Source organism: Podarcis erhardii (genome assembly GCF_964252035.2).
Source record: "Podarcis erhardii genome assembly, chromosome: 10".
In the NCBI taxonomy this organism is placed as follows: domain Eukaryota; kingdom Metazoa; phylum Chordata; class Lepidosauria; order Squamata; family Lacertidae; genus Podarcis; species Podarcis erhardii.
Window position 1 is genome coordinate 208,279 of NC_138500.1, and position 24,193 is coordinate 232,471.

At 50.7% G+C, this 24,193-nt stretch overlaps 1 protein-coding gene across 10 annotated transcripts in view; it reads left to right on the forward strand.

Annotated features, from left to right (window-relative positions):
- The window catches only part of SBF1 (SET binding factor 1), a 46,288-nt gene that overhangs the window by 4,688 nt on the left and 17,407 nt on the right, over positions 1-24,193 (forward strand). For all 10 annotated transcript variants that reach the window (XM_081879593.1, XM_081879599.1, XM_081879596.1 and 7 more), the window contains exons 2-5: positions 19,224-19,309; positions 22,776-22,913; positions 23,076-23,204; positions 23,540-23,650. In XM_081879593.1, coding sequence (XP_081735719.1) covers positions 19,224-19,309; positions 22,776-22,913; positions 23,076-23,204; positions 23,540-23,650 — 464 coding nt within the window. The remainder of the gene's footprint in view (positions 1-19,223; positions 19,310-22,775; positions 22,914-23,075; positions 23,205-23,539; positions 23,651-24,193) is intronic.

The window sequence follows — 24,193 nt, forward strand, 5'->3', positions numbered from 1 at the left end:
CCAAGCCTTAGGAGGAACAGTTGATGGAGTTGGGTATGTTTAGCCTGGAAAAAGGGAGACGTGGGAGGAGATACGATAGCCATTTTCAAATATCTAAAGGGCTGTCATATGGAAGGTGGAACAAGCTTGTTTTTGAATGTTCTGGAGGGGAGGACCCAAACCAATGGATTCAAGTTACAAGAAAGGCGATTCCAAGTGAATACCAGAAAGTACTGGGACAGTAGGAGCTGTTTGGCCATGGAATGGTCTCCCTTAGGAGGTGGGGGACTCCTCTTCCTTGGAGGTTTTTAAGCAGAAGTTGGGTGGCCATCTGTCATGGCTGCTTTAGCTGAGATTCCTGCACTAGATGACCCTTGGGATCCCATCCATATCTACGGTTCTGTGATTGTAGACATTTACTGTACATGCTCGTGTTCAGAGTTAATTTCAAAACTAGTTATTTTTAGAGACGCTTAATATCATTGGAAGTAAAAGGTAAAGGGGCCCCTGAACATTAGGTCCAGTCGTGACCGACTCTGGGGTTGCGGCGCTCATCTTGCTTTACTGGCCGAGGGAGCCGGTGTACAGCTTCCGGGTCATGTGGCCAGCATGACTAAGCCGCTTCTGGCGAACCAGAGCAGCGCACGGAAACGCTGTTTACCATCCTGCCAGAGCGGTACCTGTTTATCTACTTGCACTTTTGATGTGCTTTCGAACTGCTAGATTGGCAGGAGAAGGGACCGAACAATGGGAGCTCACCCCGTTGCGGGGATTTGAACCACCGATCTTCTGATCGGCAAGTCCTAGGCTCTGTGGTTTAACCCACAGCGCCACCCGCGTCCCTATTATTGGAAGTATACAATTTAAATAAAATTATTAGGGTGTTTTTTTTTGTTTTTTTTTTACAAAACTTGTTTATTCATAACTGCCCTGATGCCACCCTTTTTAAATATGTGAATGACTCTTGTAGTTGTCTTTTTATGAAGGTCAGACATCAGTGATCCTTTTGCTGTGGAGGGCTCATGCCCTTTGCCTGTGTTTGGAACTATCAGCCCTTTGGCTCCTCACCTGTGGAATAATTCAGGAAAGGCTGCCTTAGCCAGAGGCTTTGGTGAAACCAGCCTATGGAGCGCCAGGCCAAGTCTTCTGCCCAGGCTCTCTCCCTCGTGTGGTGGTGGGCTTGCTGGCATTATTCCTGCCCACAGCCACCCCTTCATTCCTGCCTTCTGATCCCCTCTTCCACCACATTGCTTTCTGCAGCATGTTCTGTTCTCTGCCCATAATGTTCCCGCGGCATTTCTCCAAACTCCCCCACTTTCCTCGTCTGAGGGAAAATAACAAGAGTAGCTCCTGGAAGCCCCCTGCCTCCTGTCCAAGGTGGCCAAGGTTCTTCCTCCTTGGCCACCCTGCCCTTTACTGTAGCATCCATGAGCTTGCCAGCTCTGGCAATTTCGACTCCTGCAGCTTTCCCCAAGGCTTTCGTCCAGTGCTTTTTCCAAGTACACTTTGCATCACATCACATTATGCTTGTAATCCACAGCCTGGTGCGTAGGAGGGCTTTATTTCACGTGGCAGGGCAGCCTTTGAGATGGCAACTGTTCTATGGTATGTGTTTCTGATAGTAACTAGATCAGGGGTCAGCAACCTAAGGCCCATGGGCCAGAAGCGGCCTGCAGAGGTCGTTTGACCGCCCCCCGAGCCGCCCCCGAACCGAGCTGCCTGCTCGTGCGCTGCACTACACTGGCACAGCATGGCGCGGGGACTCGCTTCCGCAGTGCTGGAAATCACAAGTGCACGCACTCACAATCTGGCCCACGGAGGGATCTCTGTGGGACTAATCCGGCCCAGGCAAGATAAACCTTGCTGACCCCTGAACTAGATTGAGGCTGAAGGTTTGACAGGGGATGCACACTTCCCAGTTTTTTTCTCCTTCTTGGCTAATCAAGCAACTTCTTGAATGGGCCCTGGCAGACAGAGCTTGTTGCCTGCCCCAATGAATTGGCGCCCCCCCCCCCCACTTGTCCCAGGGGCCGGAGCATTGGGCATCAGGCCACCTCTTGTGCAGATGCCTGGATGTGTGGCTGTTCTGCACCAGGCAAAGGGGCACAGGGAAGCTTCCCCTGGGGGCATCCAGGCAGTAGACTTCCAAGGGGTGGGGTGGGGGAGGCCTCAGTGTTGCTCTGACTCAGAGCGGGCTTTTGTACATTGAATGGAGCTGTGCCAAAGCAGCCACGTCTCTCTTTGGAAGAGCTGCCTTGTGGTTGAGGTTTGGCCTGCACTGTGTGGGAGTTTCTCAGTCAAATGTGTTCAATATGAGCATTTGGATAAAAATGTCCTGCCTGTGTGTTCCCTACAGGGCTAGAGACCATGGTAGCCTGACTGCCTGGGAGCCTCAGCTCTCTGGAACCCGCTTGGTCGCCAGATGTGCAGCCAGTTGCCCATTCTGCAGCAAGAGCTTGCTGGCCATTCAGAGTGGAGGGACTGGGCATGGCTCATAAGCCCAGGGTGTGTCCATGGGGAAGGGCAGGGGAGGGGCCGTCTGGCCAGGTGCCTGGTCTGAGTGTTCTGGAAGAGCGGAGCAGAAGGATCGGCTTGCAGCAGGCAGAGACGGGTCTGGAGGGCTCCGCAGAGAGTTAGTCTGAGATCTGGTGCTGATCAGTGGTTCCCATGAAGTGCGACATTTCCCAAGTTCCGGGATGATGTGGATCCAGTGTGGGGTTGCCAGCAGACCCTTGGGGGAAGCACTTAAACATTCCAAAATGGCTTTCATAAGCCGGTGGACCACAGGCCAGTTAAGTATGATGGGCTGAGGCTAGTGCTCTCTGCCTGCCTGCCTGCCTGCCTGCCTGCCTGCCTGCCGCCTCGGCGCTTGCAGCTGCAGCCTCCATGGCCTGAATCACAAGCAGCCTTTATGGGCAATTCTTCCTGTGCCACACAGTCAGGAGGTGCCCTGGGCTTCCCTCCTCCTCGTGTCCTGCTCTCTGCCAATTCTTGTGTGCCCTGCTGACTCTACGATTCTATGGATGGCCTTCTGTCATGGACGCTTTAGCTGAGATTCCTGCATTGCAGGGGTTGGACTAGATGACCCTCAGGGACCCTTCCAACTCTACTATTCTATGATTCTATGATAATACACAAGTCCAGTGTCATTTTGGGTTGTATTAGCAGGAATACTTTCCCAGTGGACAGTGCTGCTCTGCTCAGCACTGGTGCAGTTGGCCCTTTGGTAAACAGAGGCCGGGTTAGCCTCCCTGACCCTGGACCTCTGTGTGCCCTTTCCCTGGGCATCAAGAGTCCTCTGACTCCATCTCTTCGGAGGTGCAAGTCAGCTCCTCTGATGCTGCTGCTAGTCTGGCTTGCCTTGCTGGATGTCCTGGCACTCACCATAGATACCTTGCTGGGATGCCTTGCAAGGGTGGGTCCAGGAGGCGCTGTGTTGTGGTGGCTTCAGCTGTTCCTGGAGGGCAGGTCCCAGAAGGTGGTGATGGTCATTTGCTTATGGGATGCTGCACATTTCCACCTCATTCTGCACTTGCTGATTGGTGTCAGGTGCCATAAGAAAGCTGCAGAGATAGCGCAGGATAGTACACACCCCGGAAGTTATCTCTTTCAGCTTATGCCTTCGGGAAGAAGGTATAGGGTTAAAAAGACCAGGACTAGCTGCCTGAGAAACAGTTTCTACCCAAATGCAATTCTGGTTCTAAACGCAGTATAAGGAGTCTCTATAGTATATTGTACTGTATTATAAAATGGGGTTTCAGAGTTTTTAAGGGTTTTTGAATGTCTTATGTAGATTTTTCAATTTCATTGTTGTGTATGGGACAATGACAATAAAGATATTGTATCATATCGTACTGTATCTTCCTGAGGAGTAGTGGAAACCCTGAATGATCTGGGAGTCGTGGGATTCGGGGCATGGGTGAGAAACAGGAATCCAATCCAAATTAGGGGGGAATGCTGTTAGCTGGGGATGGGGGGGCAGGTGATTTTGGACTGGGAAAGTGGCCTGTCTCCCTCTGAGTCCTGAGGCTAACAGCTGGCAGAGTCTCTTCTTTGGAATGCTCTTGTCTTGGTTAAGGTTGCTTTTCTTGTTTTCTTTTTAAATTTAATTTTTATAAATTTTTCATTAATAACGCTCAAATATGGGCCACATTATTACAGTATCAAATCATGCCAAATCATAATACAATTTATAAAGCCATTTATACATTCCAAATTAAACAAATTGGGTGACTTCCCGTGTACTGATCGTTCAGAGATAATTATTCCTGAATCCTGCACATAATCTCCTATATAATCCCAATACAGCAATTCTGATCTTGATCCTTCTGTTTTTGCAGCCACTGGTATAATGGTTGCTTTTCATGCTAGGCCCTCTGCTAGTGCGTAAAGAAGCAGCCGCTCACATTGCAGGTGGCCGCTCTGTGCAATGTGATTTTGTGATGGCTGTACTCTAGCTCTCATGGTTGGTTTGCCATCTGAGTAACACACACACACACACACACACACGCACGCACACACACACAAAAGTGTAGACACAACAGGATTGGATCATGAAGTAGATGACAACTCGGAGGTCCTGGCAGCCTCTGTCCCTGATGCTGGCCCATCTGCATCAGCAACCTGGTTGCTCCTTGTGGTCTGGGTCGTAACACAATTTCACAATTTTCTAGTAGCAGCCCCCACCCTAAGGGAGGTGTGGTGCTTCCAGCTGGATGGGGGTTTGGCTTCCTTATACCCTGTGTTAGAAACTCAGATGTATAAGCTAGTTGCCAAATGGCACCTTAAACCTAGGTTGCCGTCACCGCAATAGAAGGTCTAGGCGCCATTCTCTCCCCCCCGCCCCCGTGGGATTAAGTAGTAGTATTTTTCATATCATAGAATCCTAGAAGAGTTGGAAGAGACCCCAAGGGCCATGGAGTCCAACCCCCTGCCAAGCAGGAAACACCATCAGAGCACTCCTGACATATGGTTGTCAAGCCTCTGCTTCAAGACCTCCAAAGAAGGAGACTCCACCACACTCCTTGGCAGCAAATTCCACTGTCAAACAGCTCTCACTGTCAGAAAGTTCCTTTTTTCATTTCTATGAAAAAATCTCAAAGCAGTTTACAACACATTAAAACCCCAAACAAAACAATCCAGAATTAAACAAATTCAAGCTTCAAGGAAAATATTTCAGATCCTTCTCTGACTTTTGCTTGTATTTATCAACTTAATTTATATACAGTAGCTGCCCCATAGCAGAAGCAGTATTTGAAATCAGCCAGAGGTGCCAGTGGAGATCATTGGATTCTAGACTGTTTTCACACGCTAATACCCTATCCTGCAGAATTCTATCAGTTATATTTTATCTGCACAATCTGAATGAATTTCTGGAACCAAAATGCCTTTTCTGTGCAGCCTGAGCAGGAGCAGTCACCATTAAGAAAAAGAAGTCAGAATAGGCCAATATATATGCAGACTGTCCCTGGATCAAATGACTTTTCTTCTTTCAGTTCTCAAAGCTCTTAAGCTAGCTCAAGGTTGTCCTCTGAAGTAGCTAGATCTTTAACTGATAACCAATCACAGTCAGTCCATCTAATTATTATTATTATTATTATTTATTATTTATACCCCGCCCATCTGGCTGGGCCTCCCCAGCCACTCTGGGCGGCTTCCATAGAAAGCAAAAATACAGTAAAATATCACACGTTAAAAACTTCCCTGAACAGGGCTGCCTTAAGATGTCTTCTGAATGTCAGGTAGTTGTTTATCGCTTTGACATCTGCTGGAAGGGCGTTCCACAGGGTGGGCGCCACTACCGAGAAGGCCCTCTGCCTGGTTCCCTGTAGCTTTGCTTCTCGCAATGAGGGAACCGCCAGAAGGCCCTCGGCGCTGGACCTCAGCGTCCGGGCAGAATGATGGGGGTGGAGACGCTCCTTCAGGTATACTGGACTGAGGCCGTTTAGGGCTTTAAAGGTCAGCACCAACACTTTGAATTGTGCTCGGAAACGTACTGGGAGCCAATGTAGGTCTTTCAAGACCGGTGTTATATGGTCTCGGCGGCCGCCCCCAGTCACCAGTCTAGCTGCCGCATTCTGGATTAGTTGTCGTTTCCGAGTCACCTTCAAAGGTAGCCCCACGTAGAGTGCATTGCAGTAGTCCAAGTGGGAGATAACCAGAGCATGCACCACTCTGGCGAGACAGTCCGCAGGCAGATAGGGTCTCAGCCTACGTACCAGATGGAGCTGGTAAACAGCTGCCCTGGACACAGATTTGACCTGTGCCTCCATGGACAGCTGTGAGTCCAAAATGACTCCCAGGCTGCGCACCTGGTCCTTCAGGGGCACAGTTACCCCATTCAGGACCAGGGAATCCTCCACACCTGCCCGCCTCCTGATGATCTCTCCCAGCGGCTGCATGTAAATGTTGAAAAGCATGGGGGAGAGGACAGAACCCTGAGGCACCCCACAAGTGAGAGCCCAGGGGTCTGAACATTCATCCCCCCCCACCACTTTCTGAGCATGGCCCAGGAGGAAGGAGCGGAACCACTGTATGACAGTGCCCCCAGCTCCCAGCCCCTCAAGACGGTCCAGAAGGATGTTATGGTCGATGGTATCAAACGCCGCTGAGAGATCCAGCAGAACTAGGAAACAGCTCTCACCTTTGTCCCTAGCCCGCCGGAGATCATCAACCAGTGCGACCAAGGCAGTTTCAGTCCCATGATGAGGCCTGAATCCCGACTGGAAGGGATCTAAATGGTCCGCTTCTTCCAGGCGTGCCTGGAGTTGTTCGGCCACCGTTCGCTCAATCACCTTGCCCAAGAATGGAAGATTTGAGACTGGGCGATAGTTGGCCATCGTGGCAGCATCTAAATATGGTTTTTTAAGAAGCGGTTTAATAACCGCCTCTTTCAGCGGGTCTGGGAAGGCTCCCTCACGGAGGGAAGCATTCATCACCCCACGAAGCCCACCGCCCAGTCCTTCCCGGCTAGCTTTTATAAGCCAGGATGGGCAAGGATCCAGGAGACAGGTGGTTGGTTTCACTCGTCCAAGCAGCCTGTCCACATCCTCGGAGGTAACAGATTGGAATTGATCCCACTCAACTTGACTAGACAAAACTCTAGCACTCTCCCACCCTGGCCCTGCTCCCACGGTGGAGTCTACTAAAAAATAAGGCATTAGAGCCATCTTGCCAAAAATGGCAACTAGGTACCTCATTTTGGTGCCTGAAACCTTGGCATCAGGAGCCATTAGGCGTCTAGCTTATGTATCTGATTTTCTGACACTGAGCAGAAGTACTCCAGGAAGCCAGTGTGGTGGAATGCTTAAAAGTGTTTGATTAGGACCTGGGAGATCAGAGTTCAAATCCACACCCAGTCATGAAGCTGACTGAGTGACTCTGGGCCAGTCACAGCCTCTTAATCCTTACAACAACCCTGTGAGGTAGGTTCACCCAGGAGCGAGTCAACCATGTCTTCCTTGGAGAAAAAGGCGGGATATAAATGCTTCCCTGCTTAAGAAATCCGGAGGGGCCAACCAGATGGAGATGCCAGTTGCCAGCCTGGCACCCAGAGATCTCCCTGTGGTCACAATTGGGGAATTTTGAACACTGCTCCGGCATCACCACCACCACCATCTCCTCAGTGATTTGCTGCAGAAAGCCAGCAATGAGGAGGCAGCCTTATACGAAGCCACTGGTCCATCCAGCTCAGTATTTGCTACACTGACTAGCAGCAGTGGCTCTCCAGGGTTCCAGGCTTGTGTTTTTCTTTCTTTCCCAGCCTGCCTAGAGCTGCTGTCAGGGGTTGAACCAGGACCTTCTGCTCTGCCACTGGGCTTAGGTTACTTATGGAGTCTCTCTGCTGCACCCCCCCCCCCCGCCAAGCTGCTTTCAATCTCTGGACCCTAAACTTGTCAGGACCTTGTTTTCCCTTGTGCTTCCTGGTCGACCTGCAGCCCCAGGAGTGGTGCTGCTCTGGGCAGCCCCTCATTCCTTTGCTGGAGGCGGCAGACCGGCCTCAAGAGCAGCTGGGGGCTGAGCTGGTGTCAGTCTTGCTGTGCTGCTTGCCTGCCGCTGCCTTGTCGTCTTGCGGGGAGCAGGACGATCAGGAAGCTGAATGGTTTTTGAGGCAGGCTTGGCGCATCAGTTTCTTCCTTATATAGAAGCAACATTTCGTACCTCCCTGGGCTGCGGTAATTGTGACTCACTTGGGATCTCAAGTGCTGCATTTTGGAAGGTCTGGATGCAAAAGGGGGTTTGGTTGCAGGTTCAGGAATTAGTTGTCAACTTTTTCAGACTTGGCGCCCGTCTTTAACCTCAACCGGCAAGGCAGGACCCCCTCTTGACCTCAGGTGCCTGTTTTTATTCTTTCTCTCTCTGCCTGTGCATCTGCTCTTGGAAAAAAATACTAGAAAATATCTGCACTACCCCAGTGAAGGGAAGGATTTTAGTGGGAGAGCACTTGCGTTGCATGCAAAAGGCCCCGGGTGCCGTCTCAGTCAGCTCAGGCTGGGAAAGGCTTCCTTCCTGCCAGTCAATCTCATTGGACCAGGAGCCTCCCTTGGTATAAGGGAGGTTCCCATGTCACAGTAAGGGGATCCATGAGGTGAAGGCCGGCGCTTTAGGAGGATGTTGTGGTGAGCTTCCTGGCAAACCTGTGTGCCAACAGAATACCCCTTCCCCCTGTCTGCATTCAGGGAAGTTTGAAGAGGTGAAATGGTGGCCCACTTCCTCACTTGCACAGTGATTTTGACAGTTACAGATAGGTAGCCGTGTTGGTCTGCCATGGTCAAAACAAAATAAAAAAATTCCTTCCAGTAGCACCTTAAAGACCAACTGAGTTAGTTCTAGGTATGAGCTTTCGTGTGCATGCACACTTCTTCAGATACACTGAAACAGAAGTCACCGGACCTTTCTATATAGTGAGAAGGTGGGGAGGGGTATTACTCAGAAGGGTGGTGGGAATGGGTGATTGGCAGATAGCTGCGATGAGCCTGTTGACGACTCTTAACGACTGCAATAGGTCTAACAGGAAAAAGCAAGGGGTGGGAAGGTGAAAAATGGCTTTGTCATGACAAAGCCATTTTTCACCTTCCCACCCCTTGCTTTTTCCTGTTAGACCTATTGCAGTCGTTAAGAGTCGTCAACAGGCTCATCGCAGCTATCTGCCAATCACCCATTCCCACCACCCTTCTGAGTAATACCCCTCCCCACCTTCTCACTATATAGAAAGGTCCGGTGACTTCTGTTTCAGTGTATCTGAAGAAGTGTGCATGCACACGAAAGCTCATACCTAGAACTAACTCAGTTGGAAGTGATTTTGACAAGGGTCTTCAGAGTAATGTGCACATGAGAGAAAGGGACTTGTCCATACTGCGATGGGGAGCCCTTTTTAGGTTCACAGAGTCCACATGCTATTATGGGCCATCTTCTGAGTGCTGCCGTGGGTGGGGCCAGAAGGGAGCAGAGCAGTGGATGTGTGACCCTGACCTTGGAACAGGAGGTTGCATTCTGGCCATGCAAAAGGTGGAGGTTTCCACACAGGCGAACACACTGTGTGTATCTCCAATCTCTTTCCAGGCAATGAGAGTTAGACCTTTTCCCGCCAGGCAAAATCACTCCAGGTGGGAGGGAGTATGACTTGTGGACAGCCCTGAAGGCCAGATGGAGAGGCCTGGAGGGCCATGTATGCAGGGCCCTGCTCTATACTCTGCTTAGAAAACTGATCCTGCAGGCTCTGTGGGACCTGAATGGATGCTGTGGGGGTGGAAGGAAAGCAGTTCATGGTCCCCAGCTGCAGGGTTGTTCCATGTTTCTATTGTGTTATGTGAGCTTCGGAGAGCCTGGGAGGCCTGAGTCTCCAGCGCTCCCCCTCTGATCTGTTTAGCATCTTGGAGAGTTGCAGCGCGTTCAGCCCAGCTGCATCACATGGGGGCCCGAAGATCACAGCTGGGGAGGGCGGGTGCTGCTGGGATGGGAGGGCTCCAGGGTCACTTGCATATTGAGCTGGCAGAAGGACCAGTGGCAAAGTTTGTGTTTCTTTAAAAATTATTTTTATTAAAGATTTTCTTGGTTTACAAAAGTATATGCCTTGTCTCTTTTTTTCAGGTTGTACAGTCTGTCTTACAAATCAGTTTCATTTGTTGTGAGGCTTTATTGTTGGTAGTGAGAGGTATTGGGGGGCAGGTTGTCTGTGGTTGTCTGCAATGGGGTTTGTTGCATTTGTGAGGGGGTGGGAGCGCTTGTGGGGTCAGGTAAGCCAGATTGATTCGTATGCTGCCAGTGGATTTTTGTTGTTGTCTTGTTGGGATGGGCCAGTGGGAAAGTGGACGGCTAGCCCACGTGATGGGTGTCTGCTCTGTTGCCTGGTCCTTAAGCCACTTATTTAAAGATTGTGTGTGTGCTGTGCCTTACAAGAGAATAAATAAGAGGAGAGAGGTAACTGGGTGGCATCGGATATAGCAGGCACGTCCAACAGGTAGATCACCAGTGAATCACTGGCTGCCCTCAAAGAAGCTCAACAACTTTGGCTCCCCTAAAAAAAAAAAGCTCAACATTTTAGGCCTGCACCCCCCCCCCAAAAAATAGGGCTTCCCTTTTCCCTAAAACTTTGACCTGAACCCCCAAAAGGGGGTAGATCACTGCCAGTTTTAACTCTTGAGTAGATCGCAGTCTCTTGGGAGTTGGCCACCCCTGGTATATAGATTAGTAACCAAATTACTAGACTTACCATAAACTTACTTTAGGCTGTGAGCTCCTGTCTCCAGGCAAGGATGCCTCAAGGGGAATTGCAGAACCATTGTTTCAGTTCACATGGTCAGACGATCCGGGGGTCAGGGATGATGGGAATTGTAGTCCCAAAACAGCTGGAGGGCCAAGTTTGGCCATGCCTGGTTAAACTAAGCATAGTTAATGTTAACCACAGTTTATCAGGCTGGATGATACAACAGACCATGGTTAGCAAGACACAGGAGTAGAGGCACATGAGGGAAGGAGGGGGCCTGACACTCTGTGTGGCTCATTCACATAATGCTATGCTAGATGTGTTGCTTAGATGCGGCGTTGGTGTTAGTCAGCCTATGAACTGTGAAATCAGGGCCACTCCTCCTGTGTTTTGTGCTGGTCCTGCACCAAGAGGGAGGGCTGCAGCTCAGGGCCAGAGCCTCTGCTTTGCTTGCAGAACACCCCAGGTTCAATCTCCAGCATCTCACAGCAGGACTGGAAGATAATGCCTGTCTGAAATCCCAAAGAGCTGCTGCCAGTCCATGTAGACACTACTGAGCTAGAAGGACCAGTGGTCTGACTTGGCATAAGGCAGCTTCTTGTGTTGCCTTTCACCTCCCCTGCGCTGTTGAGTTGGTGGAGGAGGCTGTCAGGGTGGTGGGAGCTGCGTGAGCCACATTTCCTCTCTCAAAGCTGTCCTAGGTTGGGCAGATGGAGAGAAATGGACTCCTTGCCTACACTGGATTGGCAGAAGCTGTGGCTTGCTCTGCATCATCTGGCCTCCTTGGGAGCTGTGAGTGGAGGCGGTTGGTGTCATTTCAGCCTCTGTTTGTGTCAGGGCCTGTTTAGATTTCCAGCACCCAGAGAGACTGAAGCAGGCCGTGTGCTTCAGAGCGTTTTGCGACCAGCTCTCTTGTCATGGTGGGTTATGAGTACTCCTGGGTTCCCTCTTGAGTCTCCCCCTTCCTAGGCTGAGAGCTCTGCTCAGCCTTCGCTTGAACCGTGCAGGCTGAAGCTGTTTGGCTGGTGAGATTTCTCCGTGGACGTTGCAGCCCTTTGCATGTGTGTCTTCAGGGAGGAAGCTGAGTTGCACCAGTGCCCGGGCCCTGCGAGAAGTTCTCTAGAAGAGCAGTGGGAAACCTCTGACCCTTTTTGGCAAACCACATCCACCTGTCAAACATCTGCCACCATAAAACATCTGGCACCAAGATCTGCTATCTTCATTTTAGAAAATGTTTTGCATTCAGAAAATACACTAGCAAAGTACAGAAACTGAACATATAAATAACACAGAACAGGATATTAAAGCAAAAACCCACAAGAATAAGACTGTAGAAATAAAATGGACTCGTTTTCGAAAGGCTTCGGAGAAACATTTGAACAAGTGCTCAGAACATAGCACTGTTGGGGCATGCTTCACTCCTGTGGGAAGAGTGTGGCAGAGAGGGGAGGCTTGTGCTCAGGTCACAGCATGCTTTCCCGCAGGGGCATGTGGCACCGAGCCCTTATCAGCCTTTGGCAAAGTGATGTGGACAATATACAGGGAGGGGGGCTGTTTGTGGCAGCTGCTTGGCAGTAGACCCAGCCAGTGATGTGAGCTTTATTCAGCTCAGAATTCCCACCTACCCTCCTCCTGGCCCTGGCAGCCAGCCTGATCTAGTATGAGGAACATACCCAGGTGGTGGCAAGAACAGGAAATCTGTGTCAGTTCTGCACAACCTCCCAGACACAATTCTCGAAAAATGCCAAATCATAGAATTGTGGAATATGATCTTCAGATATCTAAAGGGCGGTCACATGGAAGATGAAGCAAGCTTGTTTTCTCCTGCTCTGATGGATTCATCAAGTCACAAGAAAGCAGATTCTGACTAAACATCAGGAAGAACTTTCTGGCTGTCAGAGCTGTTGGACAGTGGAATGATCTCCCTTGGGAGATGGTGGACTCTCCTTCCTTGCAGGATTTTAAACAGAGGTTGGATGGCCATCTGTCATGGATGGTTTAGCTGAGATTCCTGCACTGCAGGGGGTTGGACTGGATGACCTTTGGGGGGTCCCTTGCAACTCTATGATTCTCTACAGAAGGTCCCAAGTTCAAACCGGAACGACATCTCCAGGTAGCTCTAGGGATGTTCCCTGCCTGAAATTGGGCCAGGGGTAGTGAGCTGGATCTGGCTGGTGGGCTGGATCCTTGTCTCCCCCATCCACTGCCTGTCAATCGCTTGACAACCTGTCTTTTGCTATGCGGATGGCCAGATTTTTTTCCTCTATGAGCTTCCCTTTGTCCCAGGGCTTGCAAAGCATTGTGCCTGGGGCTTTTCAGGCGCTGCCCATCAGCTGATCAGGAGTGACAGTTGTAGGGCAGGGGGTGTGGCTTAGTAAGGGCAAACTGGGGAGGCCTGGGAACCCTTAGTAGGGTCTCACTTCTGGGGCAGGCAGTGCTGGGTTAAGTGGAGAAAGTGGTTGAGTTGTTTTTAACTTAGTGATAGTATCCCTGTAATACTGGGTTGGGGCTGGGGTTGTTGTTTTTCTTTTGGTTATATATCTTGTGGTTTTATATTTTGGTTTTGTTCTGTGAACCACCCTGAGACCTCTGGGTTTAGGGTGATATATAAATGGTGAGGATGAGGATGATGATAAATACAGTCAAACCTCAGTTTTTGGACATCTTGGTTGTCGAATGTTTCGGAAGCCGAATGCTGAAAACCCAGGAGTGAATGCTTCCGTTTTCGAACATGCTTTGGTAGTCGAATGGCTTCCAAGGCGCACTTCTCAATTTCTCCCACTGAACTTGCTGACAGCCCTTTGATCCTCGGTTTTCGAACATTTGAGGTTCCACTGTAATAATAAATGAAGGATGGGTAGGAAATCAAATGAACAATAAATAACCCAGTAAGTGTCATACTTTGTGTAAGACAGTTTCCTGTGTGCGCAAAGTGATCTGTTTGAAGTGATTGGCATATGTATGTAGAATCACAGAATCGTAGAGATGGAAGGGACCCTGAGGGTCATCTAGTCCAGCCACCTGCAATGCAGAAATCTCAACTCAAGCATCCATATTTATATGCATATTAAGCTTATCATGTGCTTGTAGTTTCATATGTTTTGTGTTTGTGTATGAAAATGTTTATGGAAAAGATTTGTTGTTGAGTTTTGCAATATTACCTTATTTTTATAAGTAAGTAAATACAAATTAATGCTTTAACATCAAATAATAGAAAGGTAGAATCCTTTGAAGGTGACTTGGTAACTGCAATTAATCCAGAATGCAGCTGCCAGGCTAGTGACTGGGAGTGGCCGCCTGGACCATATAACATACACCCTAAAAGACCTACATTGGCTCCCAGTACATTTCTGAGCACAATTCAAAGTGTCGCTGCTGACCTTTAACTCTCTAAATGGCTTTGGCCCTGTATGTTTGAAGGAGCATCTCCACCCCCATTGTTCAGTCTGGACACTGAGGTCCAGCTCCGAGGGTCTTCTGGTGGTTCCCTCATTGTGAGAAGTGAGGTTACAGGGAACCAGGCAGAGGGCCTTCTCGGTGGTTGGTGCCTGCCCTGTGGAACGCCCTCCCACCAGATGTCAAAGAGAGAACCAATTATACTATGTTCTGTAGACATCTGTATTGGGACTCTTTTAATGTCTGATGTATTGTGTTTTATATTCTGTTGGAAGTCACCCAGCATGGCAGGGGCAACCCAGTCAGATGGGCAGCGTACAAGTACAGTGGAACCACTACTCACAACCACAATCCGTTCTGGAGGTCCGGCGAAACGGGATGCTGGGAGAGGCGCCCTTGTGCGCAGGCGTGGGTGGCAGTTGCCCGCTTCTGCGCATGCGCGAATGGCAGCAAACCTGTTGGTTACTTCTGGGTTTGCCACAGTCACAACTTGGAATATCCGCGAGTGGAGACGGTTGTAAGTAGAGGTTCTACTGTAATTAATAATAGTCATAGTGATAGTAATATTTATTGTTATTCTCCTTCCCAATAAATTTCCTTTAAGCACAACAGACAGCTATGCAGGACAGTCCACATCCTGGCCCTGCGGAGGGAGGGCTTCCCCAAAGAGGCTGTCAGGTGCGAGTGTGTTGTTTCCTCTCCGCTGGGCTTCTGGAGGAGGTGCCTCCAGTGAAACCTCAGACACAATTCCTCTCTTTCCTTGCCCAGCCCAACATCCCAGTATGCAAATGCACATCTGAGGCCTCATGGGCTGGCAGTAAGAGCATTTCAGTGCCCCTCCTAACCAGCACAACCAGTGTCAGCAGCGGAGACAATGCGCACCCTGTTTCCTTCTTGCTGAGCGATGGAACGGACCTTCAAAATAATAGCCTGCCTATGGGAGAAGAAGAACAACAACTGTGCTGTGTGCCAAGTGGCCGAGAACTGGATCTGGCCCATTCCTCCATGGGCCAGGTTGGGGTCGGCCAGGCCAGTTGCTACTGGCAACACATCCTTTGAGCCCTCCAAGGCCCCCTTGGTGCCTCGGCCTTTCTGCTGCATGGGGAAAGCCTGGCTGTTGGCTCAAACCAAAGGCCCACCCAGCCCAACATCCAGTTCTCACAGTGGCCAAGACCCTGGAAGCTCCCAAGCAGGACCTCCATCAGAATATGTGAGGTTGGCATTATTTTGCTCCAATGTACATCACTTTACACTTGCCTTAGCTGAGCCACATTTGACATTTTACTGCCTTTTCAGTCAGCTTGTTGTGACATCATTGATCATGAAGAATGCCAGCTGCCTAATGAAAGTCGGCTCTTTCCACACTAAGCTGGTCTTTAAGGCACTGTAGGATGTATTGCGTGCTAGTTCTTTTTATAGTAAACCTATTGAAATTAGGTTTCTGTTACTAGCATCAATTTCCGTGGGTCTCCTTAGCTGCTTGGATCAGTCAGGGTGACCCCTTGCCCCTCTTGACCAATAAAAACTAGCAGGGAGGGGGCAGCTGGTTGGGCTGGGGAGGTCATTGATGTCTCCTTGTGAGAGGGGGTGGTCCCTGCTTGCTTGAAGAAGGCAGTGGTGAAAACACTTCTCAAGAATCCCTCCCTGGATTTGGAAAATCAAAGTATTTACCTGCCAGTTGCTAATCTCCTCTTCTTGGGCAAGTTATTGAGCAGGTGGTTGCAGACCAGATCCTTTTCAGTTGGGGTTTTGGCCCAAAAACTGCTTTGCTCACCCTGTGTGATGAGCTCTGTAGGGAGAGAGATGGGGGGAATGTGTTGATTCTTCTCAGTCTCTCGGTGGCTTTTGAGTCCATTGATCATGATATCCTTCTGGAGCAGTTTTCTGAGTTAGGGATGGGTGGCACTGCTTTATGGTGGTTCCAGTCCTACTTGAACAGCCATTTCCAGAAGGTGATGCTTGGGGAATGTTCTTTAGCCCCATGGAGCCTTCACTGTGGGGTCCCCATGATTCAATTTTATCTCCTGTGCTACTTAACATCTACATGAAACCGCTGAATGGGGTCATCTGGAGTTTTAGAGTATGTTGTCAGCAATAAACATAGCTTGGCTTCTCCTTTACAACTGCAGACGTGGCAGTGGAAATGCTGGGCCATTGTCTTGCCTTAAGAACAGACTGGATGAGAAGTCCACATCTGATGGAGGCACTGCTAGTAGATGGTTCCCTGGACTGGTTGCATGGGAGGTTGCCTGCTCTTGATGGGGTTACGCTCCCTCTGAAGCAGCAACTGTGTTACTTGGGGATCCTTCTTTTCCCTTTGGCTGGTGGACCAGCTGCAGCCCTATCTGGACAGGCTTAGCTGAACTTTTGTCTACGCTCTGGTAACCTTTAGACCAGATTAATGCCACATGTTATACGTGCTGCGGTGTCTGAATACAGTTTGGAAACTTCAGCTGGCGCAGAATTTGGGGACCAGGTTGCTCACTGGGACAAGATGGTTTGAGCCTATGACATGGATCCTGGCCTGACTGCACTGGCTGCCAATTAGTGCTGTTTTTGACCTAAAAAGCCTTAGATGGCTCAGGTCCCTAATACCTCAAACTGTGGGGGAGGGCATTGTTTTTGTTTGTTACTAGGGCATGTATTTTTGTGTCACTGCCCTGTGATTCTTGGATGAAGGGCGGTATAGAAATTTAATATAGCAAAGCAAAACAAACAAACAGCCTGGTGTGTTTGCTACCGCAGATCTGGGCTGCCTCTTCTGGAATTTGAGCACAATGCAGGTACCTAAAGAAAGTGTGAAGTATGTGCTCTGAGCACTGTTTAATAATAATAATAATAATAATAATAATAATAATAATAATAATAATAATAATTATTTATGCCCCACCCATCTGGCTGGGCTTCCCCAGCCACTCTGGGCGGCTTCCAACAAAATTTTAAAATACCGTAATACATCAAACATTAAGAGCTTCCCTAAACAGGGCTGCCTTCAGATGTCTTCTAAAAGTCTGGTAGTTGTTGTTCTCTTTGACATCTGGTGGGAGGGTGTTCCACAGGGAGGGCGCCACTACCGAGAAGGCCCCCTGCCTGGTTCTCTGTAACTTGGCTTCTCGCAGAGAGGGAACCGCCAGAAGGCCCTCGGAGCTGGACCTCAGCGTGCGGGCTGAGCGGTGGGCCTGGAGACGCTCCTCCATATATACTGGACCAAGACCTTTTCTACAAGTAGGCATTGCTGGCCATCGTTGCCTGGCCTGACTCTGCCCAGCAGGCACACAGGATCACACTGGAAACTGGGAGCCTCCAGGCCTCGCCAGCCAGTGGTTGCAGAGGTCTCTGTTTATTCTTGCTTGCGGTGTCTTTTCCCTTTGGACCAGGAGAGCCTATAAGTAGCATCTCATGGGTTGCTTAGTCCTTGAAATAGAGCTGTGGGCGGCTGGTGGGAAGAGGAGGGCCCAAAATAGTCCTGCAGAGGGAGACACCCTGCAGGTCCCAAGCCCAGCTGCCCATCTATTGCTGGCCTTGGCATCAGGCAGCCCTTGGCTTTGGCATCCCAAACCCAAGCAAGAACTTAACTTATCTTCAGTGGATATTTGAGAACACAGCTGGATTTGCTGTTGTGCAGGTTCCTGTCCCTGAGTCTGGTGTGTAATTAGAGGGGACAAGTTTCCCTGACAAAATCTGGGCCTTGAGTGCCACAGCTGGTGGGATGGCCCGGCTAATCCTGGGATGTGCCGCATCACAAGTGCTTCCTCTGAGTTGTGACTTGTGCAAGACCCTCCAGCCGTGCCCCTGCCAGAGATGTCCCAGTTGGTGCTGGTTAGTGATGAGCTGTTAGGAGGGCTGAAGCATGGAAAGCAAGGCCAGCATTTGAATTTCAAAGGGCCGGTTTGAGAGCTAAAGCAGCTAATTAAAGAGGGATCATAGTCCAAGGAACTGGCACTGTTTAGCATGAAGACAACTGTTTCTTTAAAGGTTGCCTGGGTGGCAACAGCCTGAGAACCGGGAAAGGCAGGATCTGAAAGGGGACAGAAATGGGAAATAGGTTTGGGTATTCAGGAGGCTGGTGTAATTTTTACAACCCATGTCTGTAGGGTTCTCAAGTCATTATAGTAGAACATAATGAAGAAGCTGGCGTTTCTAAATTATGGAAATCTAGAGAGCGGGAGTGAGCAGTAGAAGGAGGTTGGAGGGTGACAGAGGTGGAATGTACACACTTATAAAAAACTGTGAAAATGCTTTTTTAAATAATGTTTTGAAAAATATATTGAATTAGCCATAGCTCACCATCACTATCTAGTGTCACATTTGTTTACTGCACTTTACAACACACTTAAACTGTTTTATTTGCAGCTGTAAAGCTGAGTCCAGAGAGACAAACGCAGTATTCATGGTGATTTTCCTGTGTTTTTTGAACTTTACCCAGGTGTGTCTTTTTCCACCTCTGTGGAGGAAGTGTGTGTGGCAAGCAATTGAATTTGTCTTTGGGGGTGGCAGTGTTTTCCCTAGGCCAGAGCTTTACAAGCTGTGTGTCGTGTGACACGTTAGTGTGTCGGCTGCAGTGTGTAGGTGTGTTGTGCGAACGCTCCCTGGGGCTGCTCCTGGGGCTGAAAAGGGGTTAGTTTAACCTCTGGTTTGATAGTAAAACTGAATTGCTGTGTCATGAAATGACGCATGTCTAAAAAGTGTGTCACCAACATGAAAAGTTTGGGAAGCTCTTCCCTAGGTCTTGTCTCACCAGCCTTGCCGTGCTCAAGGGAGCCAGGTGACGTCAGGGCCTGTCTCCCACCCAGGCGGAGGGGGCTCCTGAGCTGCCCTCTGCTGATCCAGACTCCTGACTGAGTTTACAGGCTTTTTATGGTCTGCCTACTTAAGAGTAAGGGGGAGGCAGCATCAGTGGTGGAAGTTGGTTTCTTGCCCATCAGTTAGGGCCTTGTCTTCCTCCTTCCTTGTCTTCTTTCATGTTGAGGGTGGTTGCACCAGGAGTGAAGAAGGGAGAGGCCAGGGAAAATCTTTGGGCCCGAGCCGTGTCTGCTGTGCTCTCTGGCTCTAGGGCCAGGAGCCGCCTCTTGGACTCAACAGCTTCTTGCGTGCTCTGGTCCTGCTCATGTCTGAAGCTTCTTGTTTGCCTCCTCGTTTGCAGGGAGTGGAGATGGCCAGGGGCAGATCCTGCAGCGCTTTCCAGAGAAGGACTGGGAGGACAACCCTTTCCCCCAGGGCATTGAACTGGTGAGTAGGGGGCTGAGGGCGGCTGCAGACCCCAGAGTCCGGCATTCCCAGATCTCAGCTCTGTCCTCCCCATCTCACGGCATCCAGTGGGTTTAAGGGAAACAGGAGAAGCGGTCGGCACCAGGGCTGCAGCTTCATTTTTATTTTTATTTTTATTTATGCATTTTCCAGAATTTGATATACACAACTTACAGATATTCTACCGTACTTTGCTGTGTATAGCATGCCCCCATGTATAAGACTGCTTTGGGGGACTAAAAATGAAGAAAAAGGGGGGAGATTGCCCAGAGTTGTGGAGCTTTTTTTAAGGGGGGGGTGCCAATAATCACTCAACCTCCTGCCTGACGCTAGCACTCGCACGCGTCACAACAGCTTCCTAACGTCTGTCCCCTCGCCAGCAGAAGCAGCCTGTTGCTCGCCCAATTGCTGCAGCAACATCCAGTCAACACCAACCCTTGCGTCAGACACCAATAACACGCTCCAGACCATCTCTGGCCTGCACCATCAAACAATCACATGTCCCTCATAGGCACGACCCATGTATGAGACGACCCCCAAATTTAAACATAATATTTCAATAAAAAACCTAATCTTATACCCGGAAAAGTACGGTATCTCTTATCTCAAAACTCCCCATTCCATCCCTCTGTGGTTTCCTAGTTGTTCCTAGTTATGCTGCATATCTTCTTACAGCAACCACTTTCAGTTTATAACCTGGTTGTTGTTTCTGCTGCTCACATATCTAGTCCTACCTGAAGGTTTATTTGGCCACTGTACCTCTTTAAATGTTCTCCAAAAAGATCAAGATAAGAAATGGATAAGGGAGGAGTGGAAATACCTTAGGCTTCGTGCAGCTTCCTTTGTGCCTGACCACTGGCCATGCTGGCTGGAGATGAGGAGAGGTGAAGCCCATCATGTCTGTCCTTGGAGCTGTACAGACAAAGCCTGTCACTAGGCTCTTGAAAGCCCTCCTCCTCCTCCTCCTCCTCCTCCTCCTGCCTAATACCAGCCCTGAGCCCCCACTGAGCCTCTTTTTGGGTCCAGAGATGCCTCTCCAGCTTTGCGAATATTCTTCTCATCGTCGTGTCACAAAACCAAAGAGTGGCAGGCCCAAGTCTTATCTGTCCACACCCCCATGGGCTAGCCCACCTGCTTGTCAATCAAATGATTATGACATCAAATGATTGCCATGTGGCTTGTTCCACCCAGCTTCCAAAGTTTGCCCTGAAAGTTTCCACCCTGGAAGACAACTTCCCCCTGTTTTTAATGCAAACTGTTTGGTGCTCCTGGAGGAGGGGGGCTGGGGCTGGGGGCTTGCTTTGCTTCTGGAGCAGAAAGTGTTTTGTCTTGAACGGGAATGGCAAAGCTCTGTTTTATCAGCAGTTCCAATGCGAATCACTTCATACTGCAGTTCCCTCTGCCCACTGGGTGACTGGCAGTGGGAGTGCACTGGGCTCCAGCATTCCTTAAGCCTTTTTAGCCACATCAGTTCCTGACCCACACCTGGTGTCACCTGTGACGGCAGGTAGGCCTGGAGCTGAGCCCAAGAGCATTCTCCTCCCCTGCAGTTTCTAGCAACGGGTGTTCAGAACCATTTCTTCCTCTGACCTGAGGGCACAGCATAGCCACTGAGGCGAGTAGCCTTTGGTAGCCCTCTCCTCTTCAAGGAATTTGTCTAATCCTCCTTTAAAGCTTTCCAAGTTGGTGGCCATCCCTGCCTGGGGACGTCAGTTTTGCTGGCAGATTTCAAGCCACCTCCTTCAGGGTGCAGAAAATGGAGTGACATTTCATAAATGGTTGACGTTAGCCCCTTACTTCATCTTTATATTTAGTCTCTTGCAGTTCAAGCTAATAGTTTGAAATGTTAGAACTGAGTTTTGAAATAAAGTTTTGAAAATTAAGGAGATGGGAAGCAATGCTAGGACTGAGTGGTTGCGGAAAGGTTACAGATCAGAAGGAGATTAAGCTCCCCTCTTCCTTTAAGCTGAAATCTTTTCTTGCTCCAGTTGATTCACATATATGAGGGAACGGAAGCGGAGTTCTCCCTCAGAGAGACAGGCAGGCTTTCTCCACACCTTTTGGCTTTGTGCTAACCATTACAAACCAAAAAGCCCCATTATCACTTCATTCACTTTCAGAGCAGGGAAGCTCTTTGTCACCACCATTGACTTGCCAGCTGGATTTGGTTAGGCCTCTTTGTGGATTATTCCTTCTCTTCTTTACCAACAACATTTTCCGTACTTTAAACACCAACAGAAGGCTTTCACATTTTTCTCCACCACCCGTGACATGTAGCAGCTCGGGTCACAAACACTTCAGGTTACAAACTCCACTAACCCAGAAGTAGTACCTCGGGTTGCGAACTTTGCGCCAGGATGAGAAGGGAAATCACGCGCTGGTGGCGTGGTGACGGTTTCGGGTTACGAATTACAAATTAAGTTTGTAACCCAAGCTACCACAGTATTTGTGTCCACAATGTTTGCATTTTAGTGACAGTTAGATCATAAGGATTCTGTTCCAGCTGCTGAATTAGGGCAGCTCTTCCTGAGTCTTGTTTCTTGGATGCCAGCTTGTAGGCTGGCTCCTATGAGCTCCCATGGCCACAGTGCTCTTCCATGTTTGCCAGTCTTCCATCCCGAGGCCAGTCGCCTCAAGCCCTTCCTTTCTCTGGCTGCCCCTCCCTGCTGGCTGTGGGCATTGGCAAGAGGGGGCACGGGAAACACTCTCTGCGGCTTGGCTGAACTCAGGAAGCCTTTGTGGCTGCATCTCCAGCCCTGAACGCTCTGTGCCAAGGGGCCTGGGACGGTTTGCCTTCCACAATACTCTGCTGGGTACTGTTTATTTCTGTTGCTGCCCTGATGGAGGGAAGACAGGGAGGAGGGAGGGGTTGCTGGAGGCAGCACGGGTGGGGGGGGTGGATTTGCCGTCTTGGGCCAGGCTTGGAAGGGGATGGGCAGATATGGGCTGGTGCCTGTTGCACCTGCAATGTGCCCCAGAGGGTGGGGCCGGCCGGCTGGTCGGGTGTCACAGCCAGCTGAGGACGCCTGGCGTTGGCCTAACCCAGGAGTGGGGCAGACAGAAAGAGCTTTCTGGGGTGGAAGTCCTCCTGGGAATCTGGGCTTGCCTGTCTGTGGGCAAACCCCTCAGAGCCTTTTTCAGAGTTGCTTCGGGAGCTTCCTTGTGAGTAAGCACTGTGTTTAGGGGACACCCCTGCCCCACCCTCTGCAAGGCCTGTACGGGAAATGGAGAGGCCAGGGGCCACGGAGTTTGCATCCTGCCTCTGAAGGTGAACAAAGGGGGCAGGCTGGCTTCTCCTCTGCCTCTTGGCTCCAGGGGGCTCTGCTTGGTTGGGGACCAGGGGTCTGGGGCTCCTGCAGGGATGGGGCATCCTGAACCCGCCCCCCCCCGCCCCCCTGCGCTGGGAAGAGAGGCCTGCTCAGCTGCCTCCTTGCCTTTGCTCTTGCAGTTTTGCCAGCCAAGCGGGTGGCAGCTCTTCAGTGAGAGAAACCCCCCGACCTTCTTCATTGCTGTCCTGACCGACATCAACTCGGAGCGGCATTACTGTGCCTGCTTCACTTTCTGGGAGGCGGTTGAGAGCAGCCAGGTAAGAGGCGGGCAGCGGGCTTCCTTGGGTCTTTGCAGCGCTCACAGGGCAGGCCTGCCTCCGAGGACGAGCCCCACAAAGCGTGATGGGCAGAGGCACCAGCCTCGTGCAGGCGGCTGCCCTCAGCCAGCCGGACTGCCTGACCCCTTTCTCTCCTGCCAGCTGCAGAACCACCTTAGGAACGAGGAGGAGGAGGAGGGGGAGGTGGCCGCCCTCATCCAGCCAGCCCAGCTCTTCGCCCCTAAGAGTTTGGTGCTCGTCTCCCGCTTGGACCACGCAGAAGTCTTCCGGGTAAGGTTGGGGGGGGGAGGCCAGAGAAGCCTCTGCCTGGGGGACTCCACCATGGGCCAAGCCCTCTGCTCCCCGAGTGGCCGGCCAGGAGCAACTGATGGGAAGGGCCGGCCATTTGGAGTCCTTCCATGTGGAGCCGCCATTTCTTTGCTGTCTTTATAGCTCTGCTCCTAAATGGCACAGAAGGTGAAGCTGCCTCCTGGCCCCTTCTTTTGCCTTGGAGCTGAAGCTCTCATGGGAGGGGGGGGGGTTCCCTATTTTGAGCAGGTCTCTTCTTGCTTTTGTCCCTGGCCAATGACCCACCAGAATGCCAACTTATCCTGTTTCACCTGCAGAACTGCCTGGGGCTGGTTTACACCATCTTTGTGGACGGACTGAACACCTCCCTGGAGACGGTCATCGGGAGCCTCCTGACCTGCACCATCCCCATCACAGGAGGTGCCCAGGTGGGTTCCTGATGCCCCCTGGCATTTCCTCTAGGCAAGATGGAGCAGGTGTCCCCCCCCCAGGCCCCTCCAGCGCCGTGGGCTGATGTGGCCAGGGGTCCTAAGCAGCCGACTGCTGAGCTCCAAGGGGAGCTAGTTAGGGAGCGCTCCCTCGCTTGCTTGGGCTGCCCAGGATGGCGTCTCCTCTCTGCCTGGCGCTCCGTCCTTCTTCTCGTGCATCGCAGGGAGTGGTCAGGCGAAAGAGACCTGGCTGGAGAGGGGCAGTGCCTTTCAAGCCGCTTCATGGGGCTGGCTGGGTGAGCTCTTCCCAGGCCCTCAGCCCTCTCCCTGGCAGGGGGGCTGAGACCTCTTCTGATCACAGCTTGCCAGGCGCCCTGTGGGCAGGGAGAGCTTGCACAGCTGGCAGCATGCTGGGAGGATGGTTCTGGCTTTGTGGATCCTGCTCCAAGCTGGCTGGGCAGCCTGTGCCTCTCCTGGCTCTCTTGTGGGGTGCCCCCTTGTGCTCTTGGCTTCTGTGTCCCGCTTGGCGTGCTGCCTCTCCCT